At 39.4% G+C, this 26,438-nt stretch overlaps 1 protein-coding gene across 1 annotated transcript in view; it reads left to right on the top strand.

Moving 5' to 3' along the window:
• The window catches only part of cd4-1 (CD4-1 molecule), a 28,638-nt gene extending 4,892 nt beyond the window's left edge, over positions 1–23,746 (top strand). The window contains exons 2-11 of the mRNA XM_034103023.2: positions 7,624–7,737; positions 11,571–11,635; positions 15,097–15,267; positions 15,378–15,521; positions 15,711–15,938; positions 18,215–18,583; positions 21,658–21,900; positions 23,002–23,102; positions 23,204–23,247; positions 23,377–23,746. Of these exons, the coding sequence (XP_033958914.2) occupies positions 11,584–11,635; positions 15,097–15,267; positions 15,378–15,521; positions 15,711–15,938; positions 18,215–18,583; positions 21,658–21,900; positions 23,002–23,102; positions 23,204–23,247; positions 23,377–23,464 (1,440 nt within the window). The 5' untranslated portion in view covers positions 7,624–7,737; positions 11,571–11,583 and the 3' untranslated portion in view covers positions 23,465–23,746. The remainder of the gene's footprint in view (positions 1–7,623; positions 7,738–11,570; positions 11,636–15,096; positions 15,268–15,377; positions 15,522–15,710; positions 15,939–18,214; positions 18,584–21,657; positions 21,901–23,001; positions 23,103–23,203; positions 23,248–23,376) is intronic.
• The last annotated feature ends 2,692 nt before the right edge of the window (positions 23,747–26,438 follow it).

A 26,438-nucleotide genomic window follows, 5' to 3' on the forward strand; every position in this document is an offset into this window, starting at 1 on the left:
TATAAGCGTACTGTTCTATGTATCATAGGTACAAATGTTTGTCACTTTATATAGTATATGTTAAATGTTTTTGGCTTGTATTGTCAAATTATACGGTCTGTTATGTGTGATTGCACCTTTGGGAATACTTGGAATTTCGCTGTACTCTGTGTAGTGACAATAAAGGAATCTAATCTAATCTAATTAATAAGGAATTTAAATCTGATCAGAGAGAGCAGCATCCTGAGTTCATATCGCACATATTTCCAAGCAAACAGCGTAACCAAAAGTCCTTTTTCTCCAGCTCCGTGTGCACTGTGGGGCGGTTATCAAAAACACATTATGTTACTAACATGCCTTACACGGGACAAATGGCTCAACTTTGCATGAATGTACTAGAACTGAATGTGTCAGGGCAGGGCCGGCCCTGACCAATTTGCCGCCCTAGGCAATATTTTAGCTGGCGCCCCCCCCCCCCCAAAATGCAGACACTCACTATGATTCGCAGGTGCATGGTTGTGGCATGACCACAAAAACAAAGATATTGACACAAGATGTGTGCAACTGTATTTAGTTTCCTATCCATTTGAACATGATTTAAGTGGGGGGGGGGCTCCTCTAGGGGGTCTGGGGGCATGCAAAAAAATATATATATTTTTTTTTTTTCAATTTTCGGCGCCCCCTATGGGTTGATGCGCCCTTAGCATTCGCCTATACTGCCTATGCCGAGGGCCGGCCCTGTGTCAGGGCCCATAACGTTGACCCAGTGTATCTGTCCTGACTGAGCTCACGCACCTGTAGCCTGGGCTGCTGTGCTCTCAGTGTTTGCCTCCCTGTTCCTGCCTGTCGGCGTCAGCTGATAGAGGTGTTATGCTTCTAGCTTGTTCTGCACAATGTTGATTATTCTCTCAGAACTAGCTAAACCCACGGGTCTGGGGTCCGAGTCAGAATTGATTGTGGCATCTCTGCCCTGTGGTCAACTCGTGGCCCGTGACGTGTCTTGTGAATTCTCCGGCCGAAGCTCCAAATAAACCGTCAGTGTTTGCCATCAAAGCTCCGGCTCTCCTCGTGTCTCTCTGTCTCCTCTTGCTTCAGAAGTTCCCCCGCAGAATGTACTTTGGTGCGTCAGTAAATGCAAGTTTATCAAAGTCAACTTTAATGTCAATCTTTGTGTGTGATCGAAATACTGTTTCCCACAATCCCGAAGATAAAAGAATACACATATGTATTTAAATAAAACCGATATACATATATATATACACACACACCTGTACACAAACTTATATATCTATACACACATATATAATCAACATAGACACATAGATACATATTCACATGTCACTTGTGTGGATGCATATTATATAACATTACATTAGTACAAAAGACTGTTCATAGCAGTGTTTAAATGCTGTGACATTGGACATGTTCATCTGTGTTGTGCTTCAACTCATAGGTCAACCTTTATGAGAGAAGTCTAATTCAGACAGTGATGTGGATGAATGATGTGCTCAGATTGATTACTTACAGGAACGTAGACGCTTAGACTTTACAGGAACAGCCGTTTCTGCATGTCGGCATGTATAGGCGCTGTGGGAGGGGAAGGCACTTTTTCCACAGTTTAACCAACGTCATAATTAAACCTCAACAAATCAGCGTTACGTTAATGACAAGCAACCTGCAAACCGTGATGCCTCTCTCCGATTGATTTCTCAGTAATTACGCAAACACAGCGTGACATTATTACAGCGTGTTTAAATAACTGTAACAACAATCTCTATTCTTTCCATTGTGATGAAATAATCATGCAGCTGCCTGACAAACAATACAGTTACACACAAATAAGACCCGATGATGAAGGTGAAGCTGTGAGTGGGAGAAATGCTTCTGTTTCACAACTCTGATGTTTCAAAGAAGCTTGAATGAAGTTCCCCCGCATGGAGAAACCATCTGTTTTCAGTCATTGAGAAACATGTAAAACTTGTTTCTCATTCTTAACCTCATTTCCACTGACATTCTGTGTGTTTCGGAACCGTCAGAAAGTCTGCTCCTGTCGACGCAGGACTTCAGACATCCTCCTGTGTTTCGGCTCGAATCACACGCCGCTCATCGGACTTTAAATGGTTGGGGGGGGGGGGGGGAAATAGAGACGGCACCGCGAGGGAAATCCTCCGCAGGACTGAATGTACGGCGAGGAAACACGGTGTTTATGAAAGAAGTGAATCATGTCCTAGTCGTGCTTGTTGCCCACACGTTGACTCTCTTTCAGTAATGATACACACACTCCATAGCCGGGTGACTAACAGGGAGTCCTCACTTTCAGGTGTTTTCCATCCCAATCACAGCTCGAAGACACGCCAATCCGTCAACATGTGTCCCCTCTTCCTCATGTCTCTTCTACATCAACATGTGTCCCCTCTTCTTCATGTCTCTTCTACATCAACATGTGTCCCCTCTTCTTCATGTCTCTTCTACATCAACATGTGTCCCCTCTTCTCATGTCTCTTCTACATCAACATGTGTCCCCTCTTCTTCATGTCTCTTCTACATCAACATGTGTCCCCTCTTCTTCATGTCTCTTCTACATCAACATGTGTCCCCTCTTCTTCATGTCTCTTCTACATCAACATGTGTCCCCTCTGTGGAAAGAGACTCTGAAAGTTTCAGGAACAAAGATTCTCTCTCTTTTTGATCCATTTCTATAAAAACCTGTCTGAAAATGAGCTGATCAGATTTTGGCCACTTTATGATGTCATGACGATGTGTTGTCTTGTGTAACCATTAGCCAATCAGTAACAAGGTAACCCCCCCCCCCCTTATCACCTGAATCTCCTCCTAGAGCACCATTGAGTTCTTTGTAACCAAATCTCTCTCAGAGGGGCGTGGGGAGGGGCTCCTTATTTTCATCTAAAGTAACAGACAGAGAATCAGCACTTTGGAAACAGGGCTGAAACAGAGGGGATTATGGGTAATGCTGCAAAGATCTGATTGGTGTTTTCAGCCAATCAGAGACAGGCTCTGTATATCTGAGCCCTATATGATGATAAACAGTATAATGGGGGACCTTTAAGGCGCTGAAAAAGAAATTGTGTCGGTGTGACGACCTTACAGTCACTTTATTTTACAAAGACGCTAACAAAAGTGTTGTTTCGTCGGAGCGGAGAGGAGCAGGTGTGAGTTCTTCATGTTCAGAGGCAGGAACACTAACCTCAGAGCGACACATGAGACGAGAGCGAGTGTTTTGTCTTGTTGTGGTTCCTGTTTCTAAACCACCGCAGCGCTGTAGTGTTCTCCCTTAATGATCACTGGAGCCGTCAGTAAACGCCTCAGACGATCATCACATCAAAATGAATTCATATGTTGGAGCCATGCGTAAAAACTCATGTGTCAGCGTGGTACAAGACAACATAAGACTCTCTTGATCGTCAACCTTCAAGCTGTCTGACTTCGGACGCACTGGAGCCTGAAATTAAACAAAAGAGCTTCAATTTGCTAGCTTTATTTCGTGGTATAATTGAACACATTTCGAAGCTGTTGAACAGAAACGGATGGAAATGATCACAAAGCTGGAAACAGGGAGAGACACTCGCGAAAATATGACTTCTTAGAGACAGGTTCAACGATAATGCTCCTGATGATCTTAAATGCATTCTGTGCATGAACCATTCGCTTAAATAACTGATATGTTAACTTTAATTAAATGTATGATGTCAACACATGTCACTGAACTGTATTAGGTTAGATGAAAGCAGTAATATTAAGTTGATATTTATTTAAACTTGCTTTCCTTTGACTTCATAATAGCGTTGTGTGGAATCTGTTGAGATAATAAGTGAACGTATGAAGGACGAGGCCAAACCTTACATTTGGACAGCCGTAAAAAAGCAACACAGACATTAATGCGACAGTTACACGTATCTAAAACTATCTAACTAGTAAAACATAAGTGAATAACTAACAGGTTAAATGTCCTGCACTATGAATACTTGTACTTTTGATGTTTAAAGTACACTTAACGGATATTACTAAGGTTTTTGTTGCCGTACTTTTACTTGCAGTGATAAAATAACGGATCTGAATGCTTCTTCCAACAAGTCCATTTTACACTGTTAACAATCAACTAAAGGAAAACAAATAATGTCATACTTGTATCACTTGTTCAGATACATTTTTCCACTTAACGAGTACTTTTACTTCTGATATTTTAAGTAAATCTGCCTAAACTACTAAACAGACTAAAGGTGGCTCTTCCAGCTTCCTTCCCACTCCTGCATGTTTATAAAAACCGTGCGGTGGATTGAAATTACATTACATTACATTTAGCTGACGCTTTTATCCAAAGCGACTTACAATTACCAATTACAGGGACATTCTCCCTGGAGTAAATAAGGGCTAAGTGCCTTACTCAAGGGCACACTAGTGGTGGTGTTCCTGGCTGGATTTGAACTCACAACCTTCCGATCTTCAGCCCACCTCATCTCTAAGTAAATGAATGTTACCTAGAGATGTCTCCTCTCAAGATTCACCTCCTGCAATAAATCCACATCAGTGCAGTCGTGAGGCGATATTTACAGGTGTGTGTGTGTACTACTTCCACAATGAGCTGAACAACACACACACACACACACACACACACACACACACACACACACACACACACACACACACACACACACACACACACACACACAGATGTTTTATTACGGGGAAATTGAGGGCGGGCGAGACTCAGCAGGTTGTCAGCGGAGATAGACACCAGCAGATGTTCCTGCAGGTGTTCATTCACCACAAAATATTACAAGAACTGCTCATCATGCCGAGCGTCATCTGAAATGTACTCTGGATGACTGACAATTGATTTCACTCCGAATCAGAAAACCTTTGTTAGTCCCACAGAGGGGAAAGGTACATTGTTACCGCAGAAAAGAGCCAAAGACAGCTTGATGTTACGTAGAAGCAAGCATTAAATAGTATTAAAGTCACACAATTTACAAAATACACATCATGTAACAGCTCTGAGGGTCTACTGTAGCAGCCAGGTATATATTACACAGTTATTAACGGCATATATATATACAACGATATGTGGAATGAAACACTGATTTTGAACCATCTTGTGGGCTTTGACACTTTCAAATGAGCCGTTACAAAAACACAGATAAGAAAAAAGTTAATAAGTTCATGATGCATTTACTGTGTTTGTTAAATCCTCGGGCGGCTGCTCTAACAATGTCCGTTGATTTTGATCAGTTGGAGGGAAGGAAGCTGGAAGAGCCACCTTTAGTCTGTTGCTCAGCAAAACGTGAGGAAAAGTAGTTTAGACAGATTTACTTAAAATATCAGAAGTAAAAGTACTCGTTAAGTGGAAAAGTGTATCTGAACAAGTGATACAAATATGACATTATGTGTTTTCCTTTATTGATTGTTAACAGTGTAAAATGGACATGTTGGAAGAAGCATTCAGATCCGTTATTTTAGTAAAAGTACTATCACTGCAAGTAAAAGTACGGCAACAAAAACCTTAGTAATATCCGTTAAGTGTACTTAAAATATCTAAAGTATTCATTGTGCAGTCACATTTGACCTGTTAGTTATTCACTTATTTAGATAGTTTTAGATACGTATTTCTGTCGCATTAATGTCTATGTTGCTTTTTTACTGCAGTACAAATGTAAGGTTTGTCATTGACTTACTGGATATGTCGTTAATGGGAACAGAATCAGATAAGAAGGAAACCGTTTGTGGGAATTTCTTCCAGCCTCACGCTTTGTTTGGCATGTCAAATATGTCCACACAAATCCTTAACTTAAAATCTCAGTCACAAATATTGAAATAAAGGTTTGAAATATGGCTTTCTGGATAAAAGGACATATTTGTGTCTAGAATAATGCAGAACAAGTTTGGAGCTGCATTTGACTCAAGGCCAGGTCCCTGATGTCAAACATGCCGTCCATTATCTATCATATAATGCACCGTTGTTTTCTTCATTCACTTTCCTCCCGGCAATTTAAAAATGCACTTCAGGAATTGAACTGCATGTTTCTGATTGTTTCATGTCTGCACTAAGCTACAACTGCAGGCCGTTGTGTTGCATAATGGAAATACAATATCCTTGAATTCTTAAATATAGAATCAATGGAGCGCTTTAAAACAAGAAGAAACAGAATATATAAGTTATCAGGTGATAGAAAATACACTTGTCATAATTTTAGAGTAGCTCAAAGGGGATTTAAGAAGTCAATTGAGGACTTTTTTGACACAGTAAAATCCGGAGTGTTAATTTAACACTCTGAGATAAGCACCATCAGTGTTAAAATGGACTCTTTAAGTGTTAATTTAACACTTAAATCCCTCCCTTTAAGTGTTAATTTAACACTTAATAATGACCTCTGATTGGTTCTTAGGGAGGAAGAAGATAAGATCTAATCCATTTTTTTCTATCCTTTACGAATATGTTGAATATGTGCTAAACGATAACAACAAAATACGTTTGGCAGTGTAAAGCTTCTATATTTTAATCACCAGTAAATTCAAATGTTTTTCTTCGTAACGTTTTAATTCATGTGACAGAAAACAAACAACAAAGTGTTAATTTAACACTTAAAGGGTCCATAACAAAAAAAAAAAAAACATATGGTCCTTATCTCAGAGTGTTAAATGAATATGGTTGATATTCAGTATTATTACGTATGCAGTTTTTGACACACTTCATACGGCTAACTTCATCTTTTTGTTTGTCGGACGGGAGAAAAATCACCCTGTAGACTTTGTACAACTTTTACCTGCATTTACATACTAAATGCTGCTTTGATGCGCAAAGCTCCCAGTGTTCACAGAAGTTATTGAAAGACTTTATCGTTGATTTTTCGATAGATATTTGATAAAGTACATCCAAAGACAGAGAAAGGTGCGAGACATGCAGCTAGAGACCACGGGTAGGACTTGAACCCTCGGTGCCAGATGTAGTTGTTGCTAAAGCTAGTTAAGATGCTTTTTTATCATAATTAAGTAGAGAGGAACGGTAGGTCGCGGTGTAAAATGAACACAGATAAACGTGTTGGAGTTGAAACAAGCTTACCTTACAAAGGAGATCAAATAATGTTTTTACGATTAGATCAATATTGATTTCACCGTAACCTTTTTATTTTCCCTCACCTCTTTATGTTTTAAAGTAATGTAATATTCTTAATTTGCATTTAACCTCTGTCTATGTGCATATTGGAGCAGCAGGTTATGGGCTCTGATTATGGATCTAAATCAGCACAATTAAATGACATGGGGGAAATTATCCGAGCAATTATTATAAATTAGGTGCTATTTAAAAAGATAGATAACGAGTCCGCGGAGACCTTTCCCCGATCAGACGGCCACTTAAATTACAATTCTAGCCAATTAAGACACGTTGATTGTTTTCTGTCGCATGAATTAAAACGTTACGAAGAAAAACATTTGAATTTACTGGTGATTAAAATATAGAAGCATTACACTGCCAAACGTATTTTGTTGTTATCGTTTAGCACATATTCAACATATTCGTAAAGGATATAAAAAAATGGATTAGATCTTATCTTCTTCCTCCATAAGAACCAATCAGAGGTCATTATTCTGATTCTGTGTTTGATCGACGACTGTCTGCTTTTCTTTCAGACCAATCGCTGACGAGGGCGGGGCGACGGCTCTTAAAAACTCACTTTCTTTGATACCTTTTCATCATTTCCACCGACTCCAGATCACTGAACACAGAGGGACTCAACAACACATGTACGTATGCTGTAGTCTGTTTAAATTATTAATGCATATACTTTAAAATATATATATAACAAATGTCAGTATTCATGTTGTTCTGTTACCTAATATTCATTTTGAATGATATGACTTGATCTGGCTTATCGAGGCCGAAAGGTCAAACTTAATTTGTTTATTTATTTTATATTCACAGCGTCAATGTGTTGTACTTAAACGCACGGTTCCATCATTAACTACAGTTTAGAGTATTAAAATAAAACTGAAAGAAGTTTTTGAATGATTAGAAATGAGAAGTTTTCACAACAAGTCATAAAAATTAAGAAAAATAATATTTTAATAATTTACTTCTCACGTCATTTAGACATTTTTTGGTTTTATTTGTCGTATTTCCTTTTTCTACTGCGTTGTTGGAAGTATGAAAGCATCGGCAGAAACAAATTGACTACCGCTATACTGTACACACAGTTTACACACTTCAGAGGTAGAAAATAGTGCAGGTATTTCATTTAAATTGAATGTCACAATCTCACCTCAATGTATTTAAATAAAATACAATTTCGTCTACGGCTGATTTTTAGTCAAACAGTTATGTCTTCTGCTACGTCTACCTTTAACGGCACACACAAATAACCATGTCAAATCTATTTAGGAGTAAAATAAAATAAAATGTAATTCAGTTCAGATACAGCGCAAAATTATGATTTGAAATTTTAAAATTAGACAAATTGGCCAATAAATTATACTTTAATCTTGCCTTTAGTTATTTTCTCTTGTCTTTCTCTGCTCCCTCTTTCACCGCCCTGCAGTATTTGACACTCCCCTCCTCCTCCTCCTCCTCCTCCTCCTCCTCCTCCTCCTCCTCCTCCTCCTCCTCCTCCTCCTCCTCCTCAGCTCGTTGTTGAATCTCCCTCCTGACTGCATACATGTTTTTGTTGTGTTTCTGGGTTTGAGCTCCACTGTAACTGTGTCTGTGTATCATCGATATCTCCCTCTGTGTCTCTGACTTACTTTCCCACCACCTCTGATCTCACTTATTCTAAATCATGCAACTCCAATGATTTATTTTCTCTCACATCTCTCTCTCTCTCTCTCTCTCTCTCTCTCTCTCTCTCACATCTCTCTCTCTCTCTCTCTCTCTCTCTCTCTCTCTCTCTTCACATGTTGTGAAACAGATGCATTGGAAACACTCTTCAATACATTTCTCCTTCTCACCTCAGGATTTATCTTTAGGCCCGAGGCGTTTGATCGTAACATTTTAAACCGAAATAACAGTGTGTGTTTCAATGTGTTGGGATTAGTTTTGGTAAATTTACAACAAACAAATAGTGACTTTATTACATCTGAAATATTCAGCCGGACACTTTAGTGCAGAGCGCTGTAACTCATTTTCACAGGAACGTGCGGATAGTTTGTGACGAATGGAGAAAACAAACTGAGATTTTGAATGTTTTTTGGGGACATTTGAAGCTTTTATCAGCTAGGTGACGACAGAGAGATGAGGGATGATAGGAAACAAGAAGGGTCCTTGACTGCAGTGGTTTCAAACATGGGGTCAGGGGACCTAGTTGGGGTCACAATGCCTACTTGATAGGGGTGGAAGAAAGCTTTAAAAAAAATACATTTTACCTCTATCTCACAGTTTTTGTGAAGAAAGGCAAAATTAAATAGTTTTTTTTAAGAGTTTGGATTATTATATTATTACAAGATGCACTTTTTTTTATCTCACAGGATAAAGCCTTAACCACAAATATGCTGCAACGCTGTTTCAATAGTTTAAGAGGTGATACGAATGTTTATATAAACCTTAGAAGTTAAATAAAAAATGTCCAACAAAAGCTCAAATTAAATTAAATAAAAATATGAATATAAACCTAAGAAGTTAAATATAAGAACTCCATTAAAAGATCAAATAAAATATAATAGAAATATGAATATAATAAATATAAGAAGGTAAATAAACAGAGGTTGTATTAAGTATGTAGTTTCAGTAGTGCTTTAGTATTAACAAAATAATAACGATGCAATACATAACCAGATATGTTCTGTTAGGAGTCATTTAAGATTAAAGCTGCATCAAAAGTACTTTTTGTGCACACTGTACTGTACACACTACAGAGAAAGAAAAAAGTGAGGGAGATAAGGGGGAGAGAAGAGAGAAACATCTACCTGTAAACCACAGTTTTCTGCCGGAGCTGTGGTCTCTCTTCTCTCTGTCTTCGAGCGACGAGAGATCCGTCTTTCGTGGAACAGGAGAGGAAGAGAGAGGGTGGGGGAGGATCGGGATAACAATCTCCACTCAAATCAAGGCCTCCGCGTCTCCTCTCATCTAAAAACCCACCACAGGCCGCCTACTCTCGACTCCTATCTCCTCAAATCTCTCCAAATCTGAGACCACCACAAACCCCTCGCTGCTTCCTGTTCTCTCTCTGCAGCACGGATGTGTTTTTTCTTGTGTAAATTGTGTATCTTTTTTTATTATAATTGTTTTTTATCTTTAATACTTTTTTGTATGCATGCTACTTAGGCAAGGCAAGTTTATTTCAACCCAGTCTCACAAAAAAAGAGTAATAGCTACGTTGGTCGACAGGGCAAAACGTAGTAGAATCACAAATAACCCTCTCAAGACGTGACACAATATTTGTAAAAAAAAAAGGAGCTCAAATCATCTTCGTAATATCTATCAAACTATAGATCCTACACATCCACTGGACGTAGATTTTAAAAGTAAAAATATACACATCTCGCTAGAAATGTAATCAAAAAGCATTTTAACGGCCAATTTATGCTACAATTTAGGATTTTCCACTCAAAATAAATCGGGTGTCCGCCATGTTTTTTTTTCTCCTACTGGGAAAGTTTGCGATCACGTGACATGGACAGTGACACTGGTCATAAGAAATGAATAGGAACACATATTTTATCCATGTCACGTTTGAGAGGGTAATTTGTGAAATATGTGTTTTGCCCTGTCGACCAACGTCGCTATTACACGTTTTTTTGTGAGCCTTTCAACACAAGGCAATTCAAAGGGCGTTACAAAAATGAAAGACAGCAAGAAAATGGCATTTAAAATCAGTCATTAAAAAGCAAAGATAATAAAATAGACATTAAAAGAACACATACATGAATAAAGGTTACAGTGCAGTTTCAGATATGAATAGTTCAATTAAAAGCAGCGGCAAAAAGAAAAGTCTTCAGCCTGGATTTAAAAGTAGTCGGAGTCGCAGCGGACCGGCAGGTTTCTGGGAGTTTGTTCCAGATGTTTGGAGCATAATAACCGAACGATGCTCCTCCATTTTGTATTCTGACTCTGGGGAGCTGTCTCTGGCTCTTTTCTGCTGTAACAATGTAAATGTCCCCCCTGTCGGACTACATTACATGTTACTTGTTAGACGCTTTTATCCAAAGTGACTAACAACATACTCAATAATGTGGGCATATTGTATTTAAAGTATTTAATTCACAAAAATCGATAACTTTGTTCAAACTTTTCTCAGATTTTTTAAACAGATTTATTTTCCTGTGCATAAATTAAACCTGTTAAATCTTTACGATCACTTTTCATTGAATAAATGTCAGAGTCCACAGTTATGATTTTATTGAATTGTGTCTGGAGTATTACACTTTGCTCGAGTAACGTTTTTATTAATATTAAACGAGACAAAGCAGAGGTTATTACAGCTGTTTGGCTTTAAAGCTCCTCAAGAAGCAGTTCAACCGAGAGGGGAAAAACCTCTCAAATCAAAACTTCAGAAAATTCCATGACCCAATTTCTAACCTCAGAAATAAAGTCAGATCACATATATAAATACAGTATTTAATATTGTTATATATGAACTGTTTTTCAGACGTGTGACTGACATGAATATCTTCATCCTCCTCCTCCTCCTCGCTGTGCTCACCTCAACTACTGGTAAGAATTAAATTAAATTAAATCCAGGGGATAATTATGTTTTCTTTGGGGACTGGTTGATGTTGAGCAGTGCTGGAATGGTAACACTTTGTATTAAGGTACACATATTAACCATCAACTAGTTGTTAATTAACATGCATATTAGCAGTATATTGGCTCTTTGTTAGTCATTTTAAAACACTTATTAATGCCTTATTCTACATGACCATATTCTACAAGTATTAGGCCATTAATTTTTCCTAAATAACCCTAATTAGTGCTAGTGAATTTTGGTCTTAATACGCTCAATATGGGCCTAATAAGGCAGCAGTACCACAAGAATAGTAATTCTCCCATAATAACACCTAACAGATATTATCTATTCTTATGTAACAAGACATGAAACTATAAGTGTTAATCCTGTCAAAATAACCCAAAATGAGGTATTCTAACTCAGAATATGTTCCCTATTTTAAAGGCAAAGGCAAGTTTATTTATATAGTACCTTTCAACACAAGGTGCTTTACAAAAATGAACGACATTCAGACAAAGGCATTTAAAACCGGTCATTAAAAAGAAAAGATAATAAAAGAAACATTAAAAGAAAAAATACATGAATAAAAAGTTACAGTGCAGTTTAAGATATGAATAGTTCACAGAAGTTTCACTTTACTGATGCCTTTCTTTAAGGTTTCTCCGAACATGAGCTGTGTGCGCTTGTATGGCACATATGTCTCGATCAGCATACACAGAAAAATCAGCCAGGACAAAGTCCCCAGACACTGATTCCCTGGGGTTACTAGCCCCAAATGTTCATCAACCAAAAACACAACGGCTCAGTTTCAATTAAAAGCAGCGGCAAAAAGATAAGTCTTCTGCCTGGATTTAAAAGTAGGCAGCGGACCTGCAGGTTTCAGGGAGTTTGTTCCAGATATTTGGAGCATATTAACTGAACGCTGCTTTACCATGTTTAGTTCTGACTCTGGGGACAGAAAGCTGACCAGTCCCTGAAGACCTGAGAGATCTGGATGGTTCATCATTTAGCAGGAGGTCAGAAATGTATTTTGGGCCTAAACCATTCAGTGCTTTATAAACCAGCAGCAGTAAAGTGAAGTCTTGTTCATAACCAATGACTCTACTATGTTAATGAACAACTAGTTGATGGTGAATATGTGTACCTTAATGTGTGGGAAACTTCTGAAGCAATTGGAGTCAGGACTCAGAGAGACACGAGGAGAGCTGGAGCTTTGATGGCAAACACTGACGGTTTATTTGGAGCTTCGGCCGGAGAATCCACACGACACGTCACAGGCCACGGTCTGACCACAGGGCAGAGATGCCACAATCAATTCTGAAGTCCCTCCTGGAGCTCCAGGTTTTAACTAGCTCAGAGTGGAATAATCAACATTCTTCAATAGATGGACTAAACAGCTGAGGACACTGAATCACAGTTGTTGTCGCTTATGGCTCGGGGTCATCTACACCCCGGGAAGGATGTGTTCCAGGTGTCCCACAACAATAACTATCTCTGACCGACAGTTGCCCGGTCACAAACTGGCAACATCAACAATATGCTAGGGCAGGGAGATAACGGCTGCTCAAGGCTGGTCAGCTCAGGGCGAAGGAGGGCATGCAGGGCAAATTATTCCCCAACACTTAATATAAAGTGTTACCGCTGGAATAAGTAACTCCAGTACTGTACTTAAATACAAAATGAAGACACTTGTCCTTTGAGTTTTTCCATTTTCAGACACTTTACTGTATACCTCTACTGCATCAGAGGGACATATTGTCCAAGACTATTGACACTTGTTTACAAAACCAACATCATGTGTTTTTATATGATATAAATATATATGAAGTGAACCTTCAGGGTGTTGCCCCACATTTATCAATTGCAACATTAAAAACAACTATGATGTGTCTTCATTATTTTAGTGATTAACCTGACGTGTTCGTTTCTCCCCCCTTACCTTCAGATTAGACACAAAAACAAACACATGTAAAACACAATATTTAGGTTTAAAGAAAGTAGTAAATCCATCAGATTTGACGGTAGGAGGATTAAGAAATAATTTATATTCAATACAAATATAATACTTTTAAAATTGAGCCATTCTTATTCTCCTTATTCTGCATTTGATTCTTTAAAAGGGACCTATCATGCAAAATGCACTTTTTGATGTCTTTCATACATAAATATGTGTCCCCGGTGTGTCAGGGAACTCACGCAGCGTCAGAAAATAAAACCCTCTCTCTTTTCCTCCGTACCCAAATCTCTAAAAACGGGGAACAACGGAGCTGATCCAGATTTGCGTCCGATATGACGTAATATCTGAAATGTGGACCCACGGCCCTATCAGAAAGTTGCTATCAGAAACAATAACTGTTTAGGACGTAATATGGTCGGTGTTTACATTAGCATCGCTAACACTCAGAGCTAACCTGTACTGGAGAGCATGTGTGTGAAGAAGCAGGAAGTAAAAAGGAACTCACCTTGTGGTATAACCGGCAAGAGAGAAAGCCTTTGAGCTCCAGACTGTTTCAGATCCTTGATAATCCATGATATGGCGTTTCATCACGGCAGCATTTAGTTCAGACAGTAGCTGCCGGGTCCCGCATGAACTCAGACCCCTCCTCTTTTTTAAAGCTTTATCCCCGAATCATCACTTTTGAAACAGGAAGTGAAATAGAGGGATATGAGGCATGGCTAGAATGGATGATCTGTTTGGTATTTTGAGCAAAACACTTCATAGACATGTTTTTTATATATTTTTATATATCTGAGACCTATGCTATTGCCTAGAAATAGCATGATAGGTGACCTTTAAGTTACCTGATTATACATCTGTATTTTAACTTAAAGGTGGGGTAGGTAAGTTTGAGAAACCGGCTCGAGATACACTTTTTGTTATATTCCATGGAATGCTCTTAACATCCCGATAGCAATGAATATCTGAAGTGCTTTGACAAAAAATCCATAAAAAAATGTCATCTGTAGAAGCCGTAATACTGTAAAAAGTACAACCAATCCGTTTAGCCGGAACGGATTGGATGGCCTACCTGCCTGTCAGCTTTCCATCGGGGCACAAACTTATCTCGTGCCCTCATTGGTCATGTGCGCGTTCGTGTGTGTTGGAGGAGGGGCTCTATAAGGAAGCGGCAGATTTTCTCCGGTTGTGTATTTTCAAATTCTAGCGATCTCTAGCCGGTTTCTCAAACTTACCTACCCCACCTTTAAGAAACATTTAAAACTCAGGACTTTTCTTTGTAAATAAGTACTTTTTACTTTCTACAAATGTTTACTTACTTTACTTAAAGTACATTTTCCTGACATATGTATTTTAACAAACATTTGAAGTCCAGGACCTTTACTTGAAGTGTTGTTTGCGTAACATTTTGAACTCTTTGATGGACTTCACTTACTTAAAGTCGATTTTCCTGTTAACGTGTGCATTATCCGATGTTTGTCTGTCTCTCAGGGGCAGCGGAGGTGGTGGTGGTTTATGCTCAGATCGGGGGCACGGTGACGCTGAAGCCTCCGGCCCTGAATGATTTAAAGAAGCATTATATGTACTGGAAGAAGGATAAAGATATCTCTGAGGACCTCGCCTGGCTAAATCCAATGGGCAACAACAATTGGAAAATTAAAGGTGAACATAGCATTGAGATGTTTGCAGATTATATTCACGTTAAACCATCAATCGATGTAACAAATTGAAACATTTCTGACAATAACAACCTTGTATTTCTTGTCTTGCAGATGAAGCCTGGAAAAACATCTCGTCGTGGTCTCCCCTGATCATCAAGAACATCCAGCAGGAACACTTCAGGACTTTCTTCCTTAAATTAAAGAAACCTACTGACAACCCGACCTTCTATGAGTATGTAATACGCAAATTAACAGGTAGGAGAATATCATTTGATGATAAACACTAGAAGTCAAACTAAAAACGTCATGAAAATTAAATGTAAAATAATTTTTAAAAAAATTGGAAAATCTCCAATAAAGATGAAGTAAAACAAAAAATATAAATGTGTATAAACATCATTTAACAGTATATTTAAACTATAATAATGTCCACTCTGTCTTCAGTGAGTGTGGGCCCCTCCTCTCCTGTGTTGCCGGGGGAAACGGTGACTCTGTCCTGCAGCGCTGAGACCCCCCTGGGTAAAAGGATTCAATGGATGAACCCCCGAGGAGAGTTAAACCCCCTAAATCCCCTCACCTTCAGCGCCTCGATGCGGGACAACGGGCCGTGGAGCTGCATGGTGACGGACGGCCAGAGCAAGAGCCAGGTCAACGTCTCTGTTACAGTTCTGGGTGAGTTTCAGGGGATGCTGTCCTTTATAATCTTATATATTTATACTCTGAATGCCTTTCACTCTGTTGAATTGCTCTTTTAGTCTAATATGTGTTTAACAGAGACATGTGTTTAGGTTTGACGTAAAAGATGGACTTGCAAATGGCTAAGGACTCGGGGGTTTTATGGTTTAATGATGGGAATGTTTAGATAATGTCTGAGAGGATTTATGGGTAGGACTGTTTTCTTTCTCGTATATAGTGTTCAGTGAGCTGAACCTCTTCATCCTCTGAGGGTGAAGTTGCTCTGTTCCTGCATTTGAGATGGATTTCAATTGACTTTCTTTATTACTTTATTCAACATAATAAAAGACAAACTTGTTTATGAATCATTTATCAGTCATTTGAATCTCCACCACAGATGCTTGTAAACAAGTGTGTACTTAGGAATTAATCACAATAACAAACATTCAGTCAGACAACTCACGTGTTCCTTTCACATGTTTATTAGAAGCAGCATAGTTGAGTTTGGCGACTAGGCTCGGGCATCATCACTCCATAGATATACATAGCACGATGAGTGATGATTAAATAACTAACCCCCGAGCCTACAGGTGGAAGCTGGGGTGGTGGTGGGGCAGCAAGCAGCAGCGACGTAGAAGTAGCTGCAGCAATAGCAGCAGCAAGCAATGCATGGAGAGAGATCTGGCAGGTTAAATAGAGCGGCGTATTACGGAGACTCTGTTTGGTTGGTTGCAGAGTGGCACGGGGGCGTTATGTATGAATGAGTGCTCGAGTTGACTGCCTGAACTAGCTCGCAGGCTTCGCCCCATTCTTTGTCTCATCCCTTTCTCCATGCTGAGATTTCTGCACATTTTTGCAGATTTCGTCACAAAGCTCCCTGCATAGCTCTCCCACTTTTCAAATGAACCTGAAAATGAACTCAATAGGGCCCCTTTAAATTCTGATATACTGCATACACTTGTTCTCACATTCATTTGTCATTACATTTCACTGAATTACATTTCATTTAGTTGATGCTATTATCCAAAACATCTTACAATAAGTGCAGTCAACATGAGAATCATTAGCTTACATTGAGCCACATCCTTTTAGAAATCAGAACCAGGTTTATTGGTAGGTTCGCACATGCCAGGAATCTGACTTGATGTCATGGCGCATACAATATAAAAAACAAGAAATCTAATATATTCAAAAAAATCTTTTACACCGTAATAAAATACGGTTAAATAGCAATAAAAATAATAATAAAGCAGTAATTTACATGGAAATAGAATTCTATGAATGCATTTTAGAATATAAACTATGAAATGTGAAATAAGAATATGTGCAGAAAGGAGTATGGACATTGTGTGCATTCATGTAATGCATATAGTCTACGATGTGTCGGTGGGGGGGCCGGGCCGTGTTTAAGAGGCCGGTAGCGGAGGGGAAGAAACTGTGCAGGTGGCGAGAGGTTTTGGTCTTGATGGAGCGCAGCCTCCTGCCAGAGGGGGGGGGGGGGGGGGGTTGGTTCTCAAAACAGAAAACATAAATGATTTTATTGTAAATTGTTTAGTCTTTGTTGGACAAAGTGCAGCAGTTCTCTGACTGCAGTGCTCCTATTACTCAAGGTTTAAGGTGTCTATGAAAGCCAAGCCTTATATATTTGTTTCCCCTTCAAACTGTGGGTTTTCTCTGGAAGTGTTTCCTTGTACGATGTGAGGGTCTGAGGACAGAGGGTCTGAGGACAGAGGGTCTAAGGACAGAGGGTCTAAGGACAGAGGGTCTAAGGACAGAGGGTCTACGGACAGAGGGTGTCGTTTTTCTCATGCTGATATCTGAACAATCTGTGCTGTTGTATTTGCTGTAAAGTGTCTCTTCTGTAGGCTATTTTTATTACAGCACTTTGGCTCGCCCAAAAATCGTTTATAAATGTATATATAAATAAAACTTGATTTGATTAGTGATACTTCAGAATAAGAAGGCTTAGGGTCAAATAACCTCAAACGTTTTAAGTTCAACAAACAGAAATGAGACATGTTTTATTTTGTTTAGTTTTTTAGCCCAGATGCAGCAAGACTCTGATTGTATTTCCATTTGTATCCATTATATATTGTATTTGTATCATCTTTTTTTCAGTTTGCTTGAATGTACTGTTATTTCACAACCTATTTCCTCTCGCTCTGTTATTGTATGCACCGTTATCCACCTAAACTATTCCTTTTATGTGTAAACCAACTTCCCAATAACCCTGATTCTGATCTTCAAAATCACCATTATTTCTCTTTCTTCAGACCTCTCCCCAGCTCTCTCTCGCCCTCAGTATACGTCTACATCCAGTCATCTCTCGTTGCCCTGCTCCCTTCTTCCTCACATCTCCTGGGAACAAATCAAAGCTAAAGGCTTCAGGGAACTTCACTGGAGTTTCATCCCCTCAACAGCCTCTGTTCCTCAGAGGCTTTTCTCCCTCTCTGCGGAGGGGCCGCTCACCTGGAAGCCAGACCAAAACAAAGGACTGCAGCCCGGAACCAACCCGAAGAAAGGAGACCTGTCTCTGAGAAGAAACCGAGGGATAGAGGAAGACGCAGGAGAATATATTTGTGCCCTGGAGTTTGAAAATGGAGTGACTCTGAAGAGGAGTGTGCACGTAAAGCTGCTGCAAAGTAAGTCTAAACAAATTACATTACATTACATTACATTTAGCTGGCGCTTTTATCCAAAGCGACTTACAATAAGTGCGTTCGACCAACAAAATAAAAACTTGAAGAAAACAGAATCATAAGTACATCAGGTTTCATAGAGCCAAAACATTTCAAGTGCTACTCAACTAGCTTTAGATAAGCCAGTCCTTTATTAGTATATAAGTGCTTTGTTAATAGTTCTATCCTCGAGGTGGAGTCGAAAGAGATGAGTTTTCAGTCTGCGCCGGAAGGTGTGTAAGCTTTCTGCTGTCCTGATGTCAATGGGAGCTCATTCCACCATTTTGGAGCCAGGAAAGCAAACCCACGTGTTTCTGCTGATGGGAACTTGGGTCCCCCTCGCAGCGAGGGTGCAGCGAGCCGTTTGGCTGATGCAGAGCGGAGTGCACGTGCTGGGGTGTACGGTTTAACCATGTCCTGGATGTAGGAAGGGCCAGATCCATTCGCAGCATGGTACGCAAGCACCAGTGTCTTGAAGTGGATTCTAGCAGTTACCGGAAGCCAGTGGAGGGAGCGGACATCCGTCAAATGAAATTCAGCTTTCTGTGCCCCTGTTTATCTTCTTTTCCGTCCAGCTTCTTTTCCGTCCTTCCTAATTGAAATTCACGACAAGACGTCCTTTAAACAACACATGTTTTCGAATCTTAATACATTTTGGGAGTGTTTTTATGTTCACTTGGTGAAAATGCACCAATAGAAGTCAAAATGATTAATTATGTACAGTTCTTGACGTCCAGTCTCTTTTCCGTCCTTCCTAATTGAAATGCATAACAAGATGTCCTTTCTTCTCTTAATTGTTTTATTATAATAACGTTTTAACCTAATTACCGTGGGTTTAACTGACAAGCTCAACATTTTGGTTATTCATAAACCAGTAGACAAACTCATAAAACATAGCGGTTGAATCAAACAACACATGTTTTCTAATCTTAATACATTTTGGGAGTGTTTTGTATGTTCAATAATGAATGATGTACAGTTGTTCACACGATTTATAGTATTATTCTGTTTTCTCTGTGTCCCTGTTTATCTTCTTGACGTCCTTCTTTATTGAAATCCATAACAAGATGTCCTCTCTTCTCTGAAGTGTTTTCATCTCCCTGCGGCAGAGTTTATTTGCAAGTGTCCCCGGTGTGGTCTAATTCAGTGACGAATACACGCGTGTGGCTCCACTTGTTTTAAGGATAACGAGCGTTTCCTCCAGCAGAAGAGTGTGATAACACGACGGATGATAATTGAGCTTATGGTGGATTTATCGTGTAAAAGTAAGATTTTGTATCCGTGTTTTTTAACCAGGAACATTGAAAAGACACATGTTTGTCTGATTTATTCAAGAAAGGGGGGTTATCTTGCAAATCTCTTAATTGTTTTATTATAATAATGTTTTAATCTAATTACCGTGGGTTTAACTGTCAAGCTCAACATTTTGGTTCTTCAAAAGCCAGTAGACAAACTCATAAAACACAGCGGTTACATTAAACAACACTTTTGGGAGTGTTTAAATGTTCACTTGGTGAAAATGTAGCCAAATAGAAGTCAAAATATTCGTTTATTTGTCATTTGAAAATGAGTTGCAGCACATCACAAGGCATTAAAAAAGATAAAACATACGTCACTGACAACAACATAGACACAGATTAAAACATTTAAAAAAAAAACAGATATCGGCAGACATGACAAGGGGCCTAGGCTCCATTTGCGAGAGGGGGGGGGGGGGGGGGGGGGGGGTGCCAGACTAAAGACAGCCTGGATCTGTTCTTTTTAAACAGAGGGCCACGATATCTCCGCCCGGATGGCAACAGTTCAAAATAAGAGGCGAGAGGGTGCCTCGGGTCACTCACAGTATCGCGTGCCATTTTTAAAACACTGTCCTTGTCCTTGTCTGTCCTTGTCTGTCCTTGTCCTTGTCTGTCCTTGTCCTTGTCTGTCCTTGTCCTTTCTAGACTAGAACACGAGACTCCTGACAGCTTACTGGACAGTGTTACGGCCCTCCTGACTGACTTTGTATACTGTTGTTCTCCAGATTTATGGAGTCATTTTACATTTTTTATCTAAACTACTATTTAACCAGAACCATGAAAATAGATCCCTCTTGATTACAGTAGTTCAACTTTGACCCCCAGGAATCAATTCAACCTTTCACCAAACAAAATGACAATACAATCAAGTATTAATGTTATTCAAGCCAGCCAAATGAAGTCAACAAATTAAACACTTTGACATTTTGGACTACTTATACTGATCGTAAAGATATACATGATCAAATACTAGTGTTTGATTGGTTACAGTGCATACTAAAACATTTAAATATTGACATGACATGGTTCTCTATTGCAGGCCGTGATGCATTCAGTGTCAGGGCTTGAAGTTGTATTAAAATCTTTGCTTTAAAAATGTAATTTGTTTTATCAAACTTTACATCTTTAGGGTTGACAAGTAATCTATCAGAATCCCACATCACAAAACGAAACGAAATAAAGTGTATTGATGTCTTGAAGGTGACTGTATAATTGTATTTAGGGCTGCAGCTTAATATGGTTTTTAATATTGATTCAAGTCCATAAGTTGTACGATAGTGAGCGGTGTCTGTTGTAGTTTAGATCATCAGTCTGAAGCCAGCACATATTCAATTTAATTTATTGGAAGTAGACCAGCAAGTATTTGAAGGGTTGAAGCAAGAGAAATAATTAAAAAGTGTTTTGGATCATTAATGAATTGTCAAAATATTTACTACAAATACTGTTTCTCATCATTTCAGCTGTAATTGCCTTACATCTGAAATCGTGAAGATACACAATGACTAATGCTGTTTTCCTCTATTTAAATGTGTTGTTAATGCTATGTACATTGCTGTTTTGATGTAGACGCCGTCATGTGTTGCTATGTTTCTGATCTTATTTGAAAAAATAACAATTTTAATCCCCTTAATTTGGCAAGTTCCGCTGGCACTCTGCAGCAAACAGTCTTTGATTTTCTCAGCTTGTCAAATGTTCTCATGCATTTCATTATTTTCTCCTTCCTTCTGTCTCTGCATCCAGTCGTCTCCTCGACAGGAACAGAGCTGATCTCAGGCCAGCAGCTCAACCTGACCTGCGGCCTCGAGCAGCCGCTGCCCTCTGACCTGCATCTGAAATGGTTGCCGCCCAAAAAATCGACCCTCTCCGACCCCTCCTCTCCTCTCATCATCCCATTGGTGAGCACAGCAGACGCAGGAACGTGGAGGTGTGAGCTGTGGCGGAACAACACACAGCTGACGTGGGCTGAGATAACGCTGGAGATCGGTGAGTGCAGGAAGTGAGAGCAGAAAACAGGAAGCAAGACACGGGCGTGACCTTGTGGCCACAGCCCGACATTAACTTGGTTTTACAGGATGTGCTCTGTGTCAGTGGCAAGCTAAGCAACATAGAAATGCAAACATAGAAGCACAACTCTGACTATGGGATTTTAGCCTTTGCAGACCATTTACATGCAACCTATATAACACACTGCAGGAAAAGGAAATCCCCAAAATGCATAATATGGTCCTTTGAACTGGAATTATTTGCACATTTTCAATTACTGTTTCCTTGCAATCTTCTTAAAGGTTCCCTATTATACTGTTTTTCATCAATATATGACAGGTCTCAGACATATACAGAGCCTGTCTCTGATTGGCTGAAACACCAAACAGATCATAGCAGCATTACCCATAATCCCCTCTGTTTCAGCCCTGTTTCCAAAGTGCTGATTCTCTGTCTGTTACTTTAGTCATGACATCATAAAGTGGCCAAAATCTGATCAGCTCATTTTCAGACAGGTTTTTATAGAAATGGATCAAAAAGAGAGAGAATCTTTGTTCCTGAAACTCTCAGAGTCTCTTTCCACAGAGGGGACACATGTTGATGTAGAGGAGACATGAAGAAGAGGGGACACATGTTGATGTAGAGGAGACATGGAGAAGAGGGGACACATGTTGATGTAGAGGAGACATAGAGAAGAGGGGACACATGTTGATGTAGAGGAGACATGAAGAAGAGGGGACACATGTTGATGTAGAAGAGACATGAAGAAGAGGGGACACATGTTGATGTAGAAGAGACATGAAGAAGAGGGGACACATGTTGATGTAGAAGAGACATGAAGAAGAGGGGACACATGTTGATGTAGAAGAGACATGAAGAAGAGGGGACACATGTTGATGTAGGAGAGACATGAAGAAGAGGGGACACATGTTGATGTAGAAGAGACATGAAGAAGAGGGGACGCATGCTGATGTAGAAGAGACATGAAGAAGTGGATTTTGCACATTAGGTGATGTTTAGCTACATGCTCACTGGAAACACAGAGTCGTCCCCTGCTGTGTGTAAAGTGTGTGTGTGTCCCCTCTCTGTCTCTGTGCACAGTGCCCTGGCTGAGTGTGTGGATGATGGTGGTCATATGCAGCGTCACCGTCATCATAATCCTCGTCTTCATCCTCGCCTTCATCCTCTGCCGACGCAGAAAAGTAAAGTCAAACCCTTCCTCTTCCTCCTTTCTATTCTAACACACTGGATTATGAGTTTAATAGCAACCACTAATCATTGATCTCTCTCTGGTTCACATTAGCAGAAGATGAGACACCTCAGGCGTCGACTCTGCCAATGCAAACAGTAAGTAACCATAAAACACACTCACATCCAGCTCCAAAATATTGTACTTTAATATTTTAACATCATGGTTTTTGTAGCTTTACCTCTTTCCGAAACGTAAAGGAAACCCTGTGATGTTCTATCTTTCAGCCCCAAGCCCAAAGGATTTACAGAACATAATATCTCCACAGACATTTTAAAGAGGACATCGCAGCCGATTGAATTTCTGTCCAGATAAAATGGATTTTTATGTCATATCTACAAAACTGTATATCACTTGTATATATCATTATATTTTCAACATTTTATCTAAGGGACTTTTTGTTGTTTTAATTATCATTATAACTTTGTTGTTCGTTACAATTGCTGTTTATATCTTCATTGTTTTTAGATAAGTCTTGTTATGTAAAGCATTTTGTACTGACTGACCTAATAGTCTTTGTTACTTTCTTTTTTGCAATAAATATTTACACATTTTTAAATATGGATAGTATACATACATGTGGACGCTGTACACTGAAGGGAATGTTTTTGTTTTGTTATTAAAAATATAAAAAATTGTCTGCGAATTTTTTTTTTTAAAGTGTCAATATTTTAAATCCTTGCATTTGATAAAGTCCATTTCACATATTGTGGTATTTATTCACACACACAATAACGTTAATCTATTTTTTAAGGTTATCTTTTTTTAGGGGGCAAGTTTGCCGAAACCGACATTGTGTGTATTGTCGTGTTGGTTTTTTACATTAAAGGGGACCTATCATGCAAAATGCACTTTTTGATGTCTTTTATAAACATGTGTCCCCGGTGTGTCGGGGAACTCACGCAGCGTCAGAAAATAAAACCCTCTCTCTTTTCCTCCGTACCCAAATCTCTAAAAACGGGGAACAACGGAGCTGATCCAGATTTGCGTCCGATATGACGTAATATCTGAAATGTGGACCCACGGCCCAATCAGAAAGCTGCTATCAGAAACAATGCCCGACTGTTTTGGACGTAATATGGTCGGTGTTTACATTAGCATCGCTAACACTCAGAGCTAACCTGTACTGGAGAGCATGTGTGTGAAGAAGCAGGAAGTAAAAAGGAACTCACCTTGTGGTGTAACCAGGGGCGCCGTAAGGGGGTGAAAAGTTAGGACGATTCTAAGGGCCCGTGACTGACAGGGGCCCCAAAATGTTCAGAACATTAAGGAAAAAAATGTAAGTAACCTTTCATCAATCCTCAATAATTAACATTAATAGAACGTTATATTGATAAATTACTCACTAAACGTACTATTCATTTAACTTATTTTCTACCAAAAGTTAATTACCCAAAGCCTCTGTACACCCCCTTCTATTTACGTGTAATGGTTTGGTCCTGCCTCCAAACGAGGTGCGGCACCGGCACTTGCAGAGAGTGAAAGCATGTGAGGAGGGATGCCAGTACTTAGCCTACATACGTGTGTTGTACCATGTTTCAACGACCAACAAAGTCAGGCTCTAAGAAAAGAAGAGAAAGGAGAGAAAGACAAGAGAGAGGGACTAAAGGGCGACAGTATGTCACCCAGTTTTTCACAAGAAAGGTGGGTGTGGTCCATGAGTGGTGGAAATTAGTCTGTTAGCTAATGTTTTTTTGTTTACTAAGCTGACATTAAGTACTGATAATATCTTTACAGAAAATGTACTGCTCTTTTAGCTGACATTTAAAGGTATGGTAGGTAATTCACTTCAGAAGCAATTTTTGTTATATTCCATGGAATGCTCTTAACATCCCGATAGCAATGAATATATTAAATGCTTTGACAATAAATACATACAAAAAATTCATCTGTGGAAGCTGTGGCGCTGTAAAAAGCACAACCAATCATCTGAGCCGGCCCGGCTAAAATAACTGGATGGCCTACCTGCCTGTCAGCCTTCCATCTGTGCACAAACTTATCTCGTGCCCTCATTGGTCATGTGCGCGTTCGTGTGTGTTGGAGGAGGGACTCTGTAAGGAACTCTGAAAGAAGGGGCAGATTTTTTTTCGGTTGTGTATTTTCAAATTCTAGCGCACTCGAGCTGGTTTCTCCATTCTTACCTACCTACCTTTAATAAATGCAGGCACATTTTTAGCGCCTATTCATACTAAATCAGTTGTCCCTCCCCCTGGTGCCAGGTCCAACAGATCCATCTTTAGGCTCTGCAGCCCTGTCCCCCCATAAGGCTGAACCTGAACCAGCTTTTCTCCCAACTGAAGGAGGTGAGCAGCATTGTGTTGAATACCACTTAACATATCTGAAGGGAGACTGGAATACAATATATATATATATATATATATATATATATAACAAAAAGCTAACATCTAATTTAAATTATACATTTCAAACACAGTATTTTCGCACATAGCCAATGATCTATATAAAACAAAAAACTGCTTTTAGTCTATTTAGGATGATGGACAGTTTGAAGCATTGAGTGATCAGTCTGTAAACAAAATGTTAATCACCGACATTTTGGTTATGATATTAATACTAATGTTATTATATTAAAGCTGGGGTGGGGAACCTCCGGCCCCCGGGCCATATACGGACCGCTAGACCATTTGGTACGGCCCTCGAGGTAATTTATAAACAAAGTGGCCTGTGCCTGGTGGTTGGGCCCAATGTGATATATTTTCATGGGGCCCAAAATCCCTGGCGGCGCCCCTGGGTGTAACCGGCAAGAGAGAAAGCCTTTGAGCTCCAGACTGTTTCAGAGAGAGTCCTTGATAATCCATGATATGGCGTTTCATCACAGCAGCATTTAGTTCAGACAGTAGCTGCCGGGTCCCGCATGAGCTCAGACCCCTCCTTTTTTTAAAGCTTTATCCCCAAATCAGCACTTTAGAAACAGGAAGTGAAATAGAGGGATATGAGGCATGGCTAGAATGGGTGATCTGTTTGGTGTTTTGAGCAAAACACTTCATAGACATGTTTTTTCATATATTTTTTTATATATCTGAGACCCATGCTATTGCCTAAAGATAGCGTGATAGGTGACCTTTAAAAGTGCATAAACACAGAAAGGGCAATTATATTAACAAAAAAAACTGCATTATTAGAGAACAAATGTATCCAATACTTTGGTTTATGACTAAGTACCGTTATAGCTGTACCTAATTCCTGTACACATGATTGCATGCCATCACACTAAAGTCAAATTGATATTGGATAACCATCACCATGTCCGCTTTGTTGTTAGCATTTA

Source organism: Pseudochaenichthys georgianus, chromosome 16 (assembly GCF_902827115.2).
Source record: "Pseudochaenichthys georgianus chromosome 16, fPseGeo1.2, whole genome shotgun sequence".
Classification (NCBI taxonomy): domain Eukaryota; kingdom Metazoa; phylum Chordata; class Actinopteri; order Perciformes; family Channichthyidae; genus Pseudochaenichthys; species Pseudochaenichthys georgianus.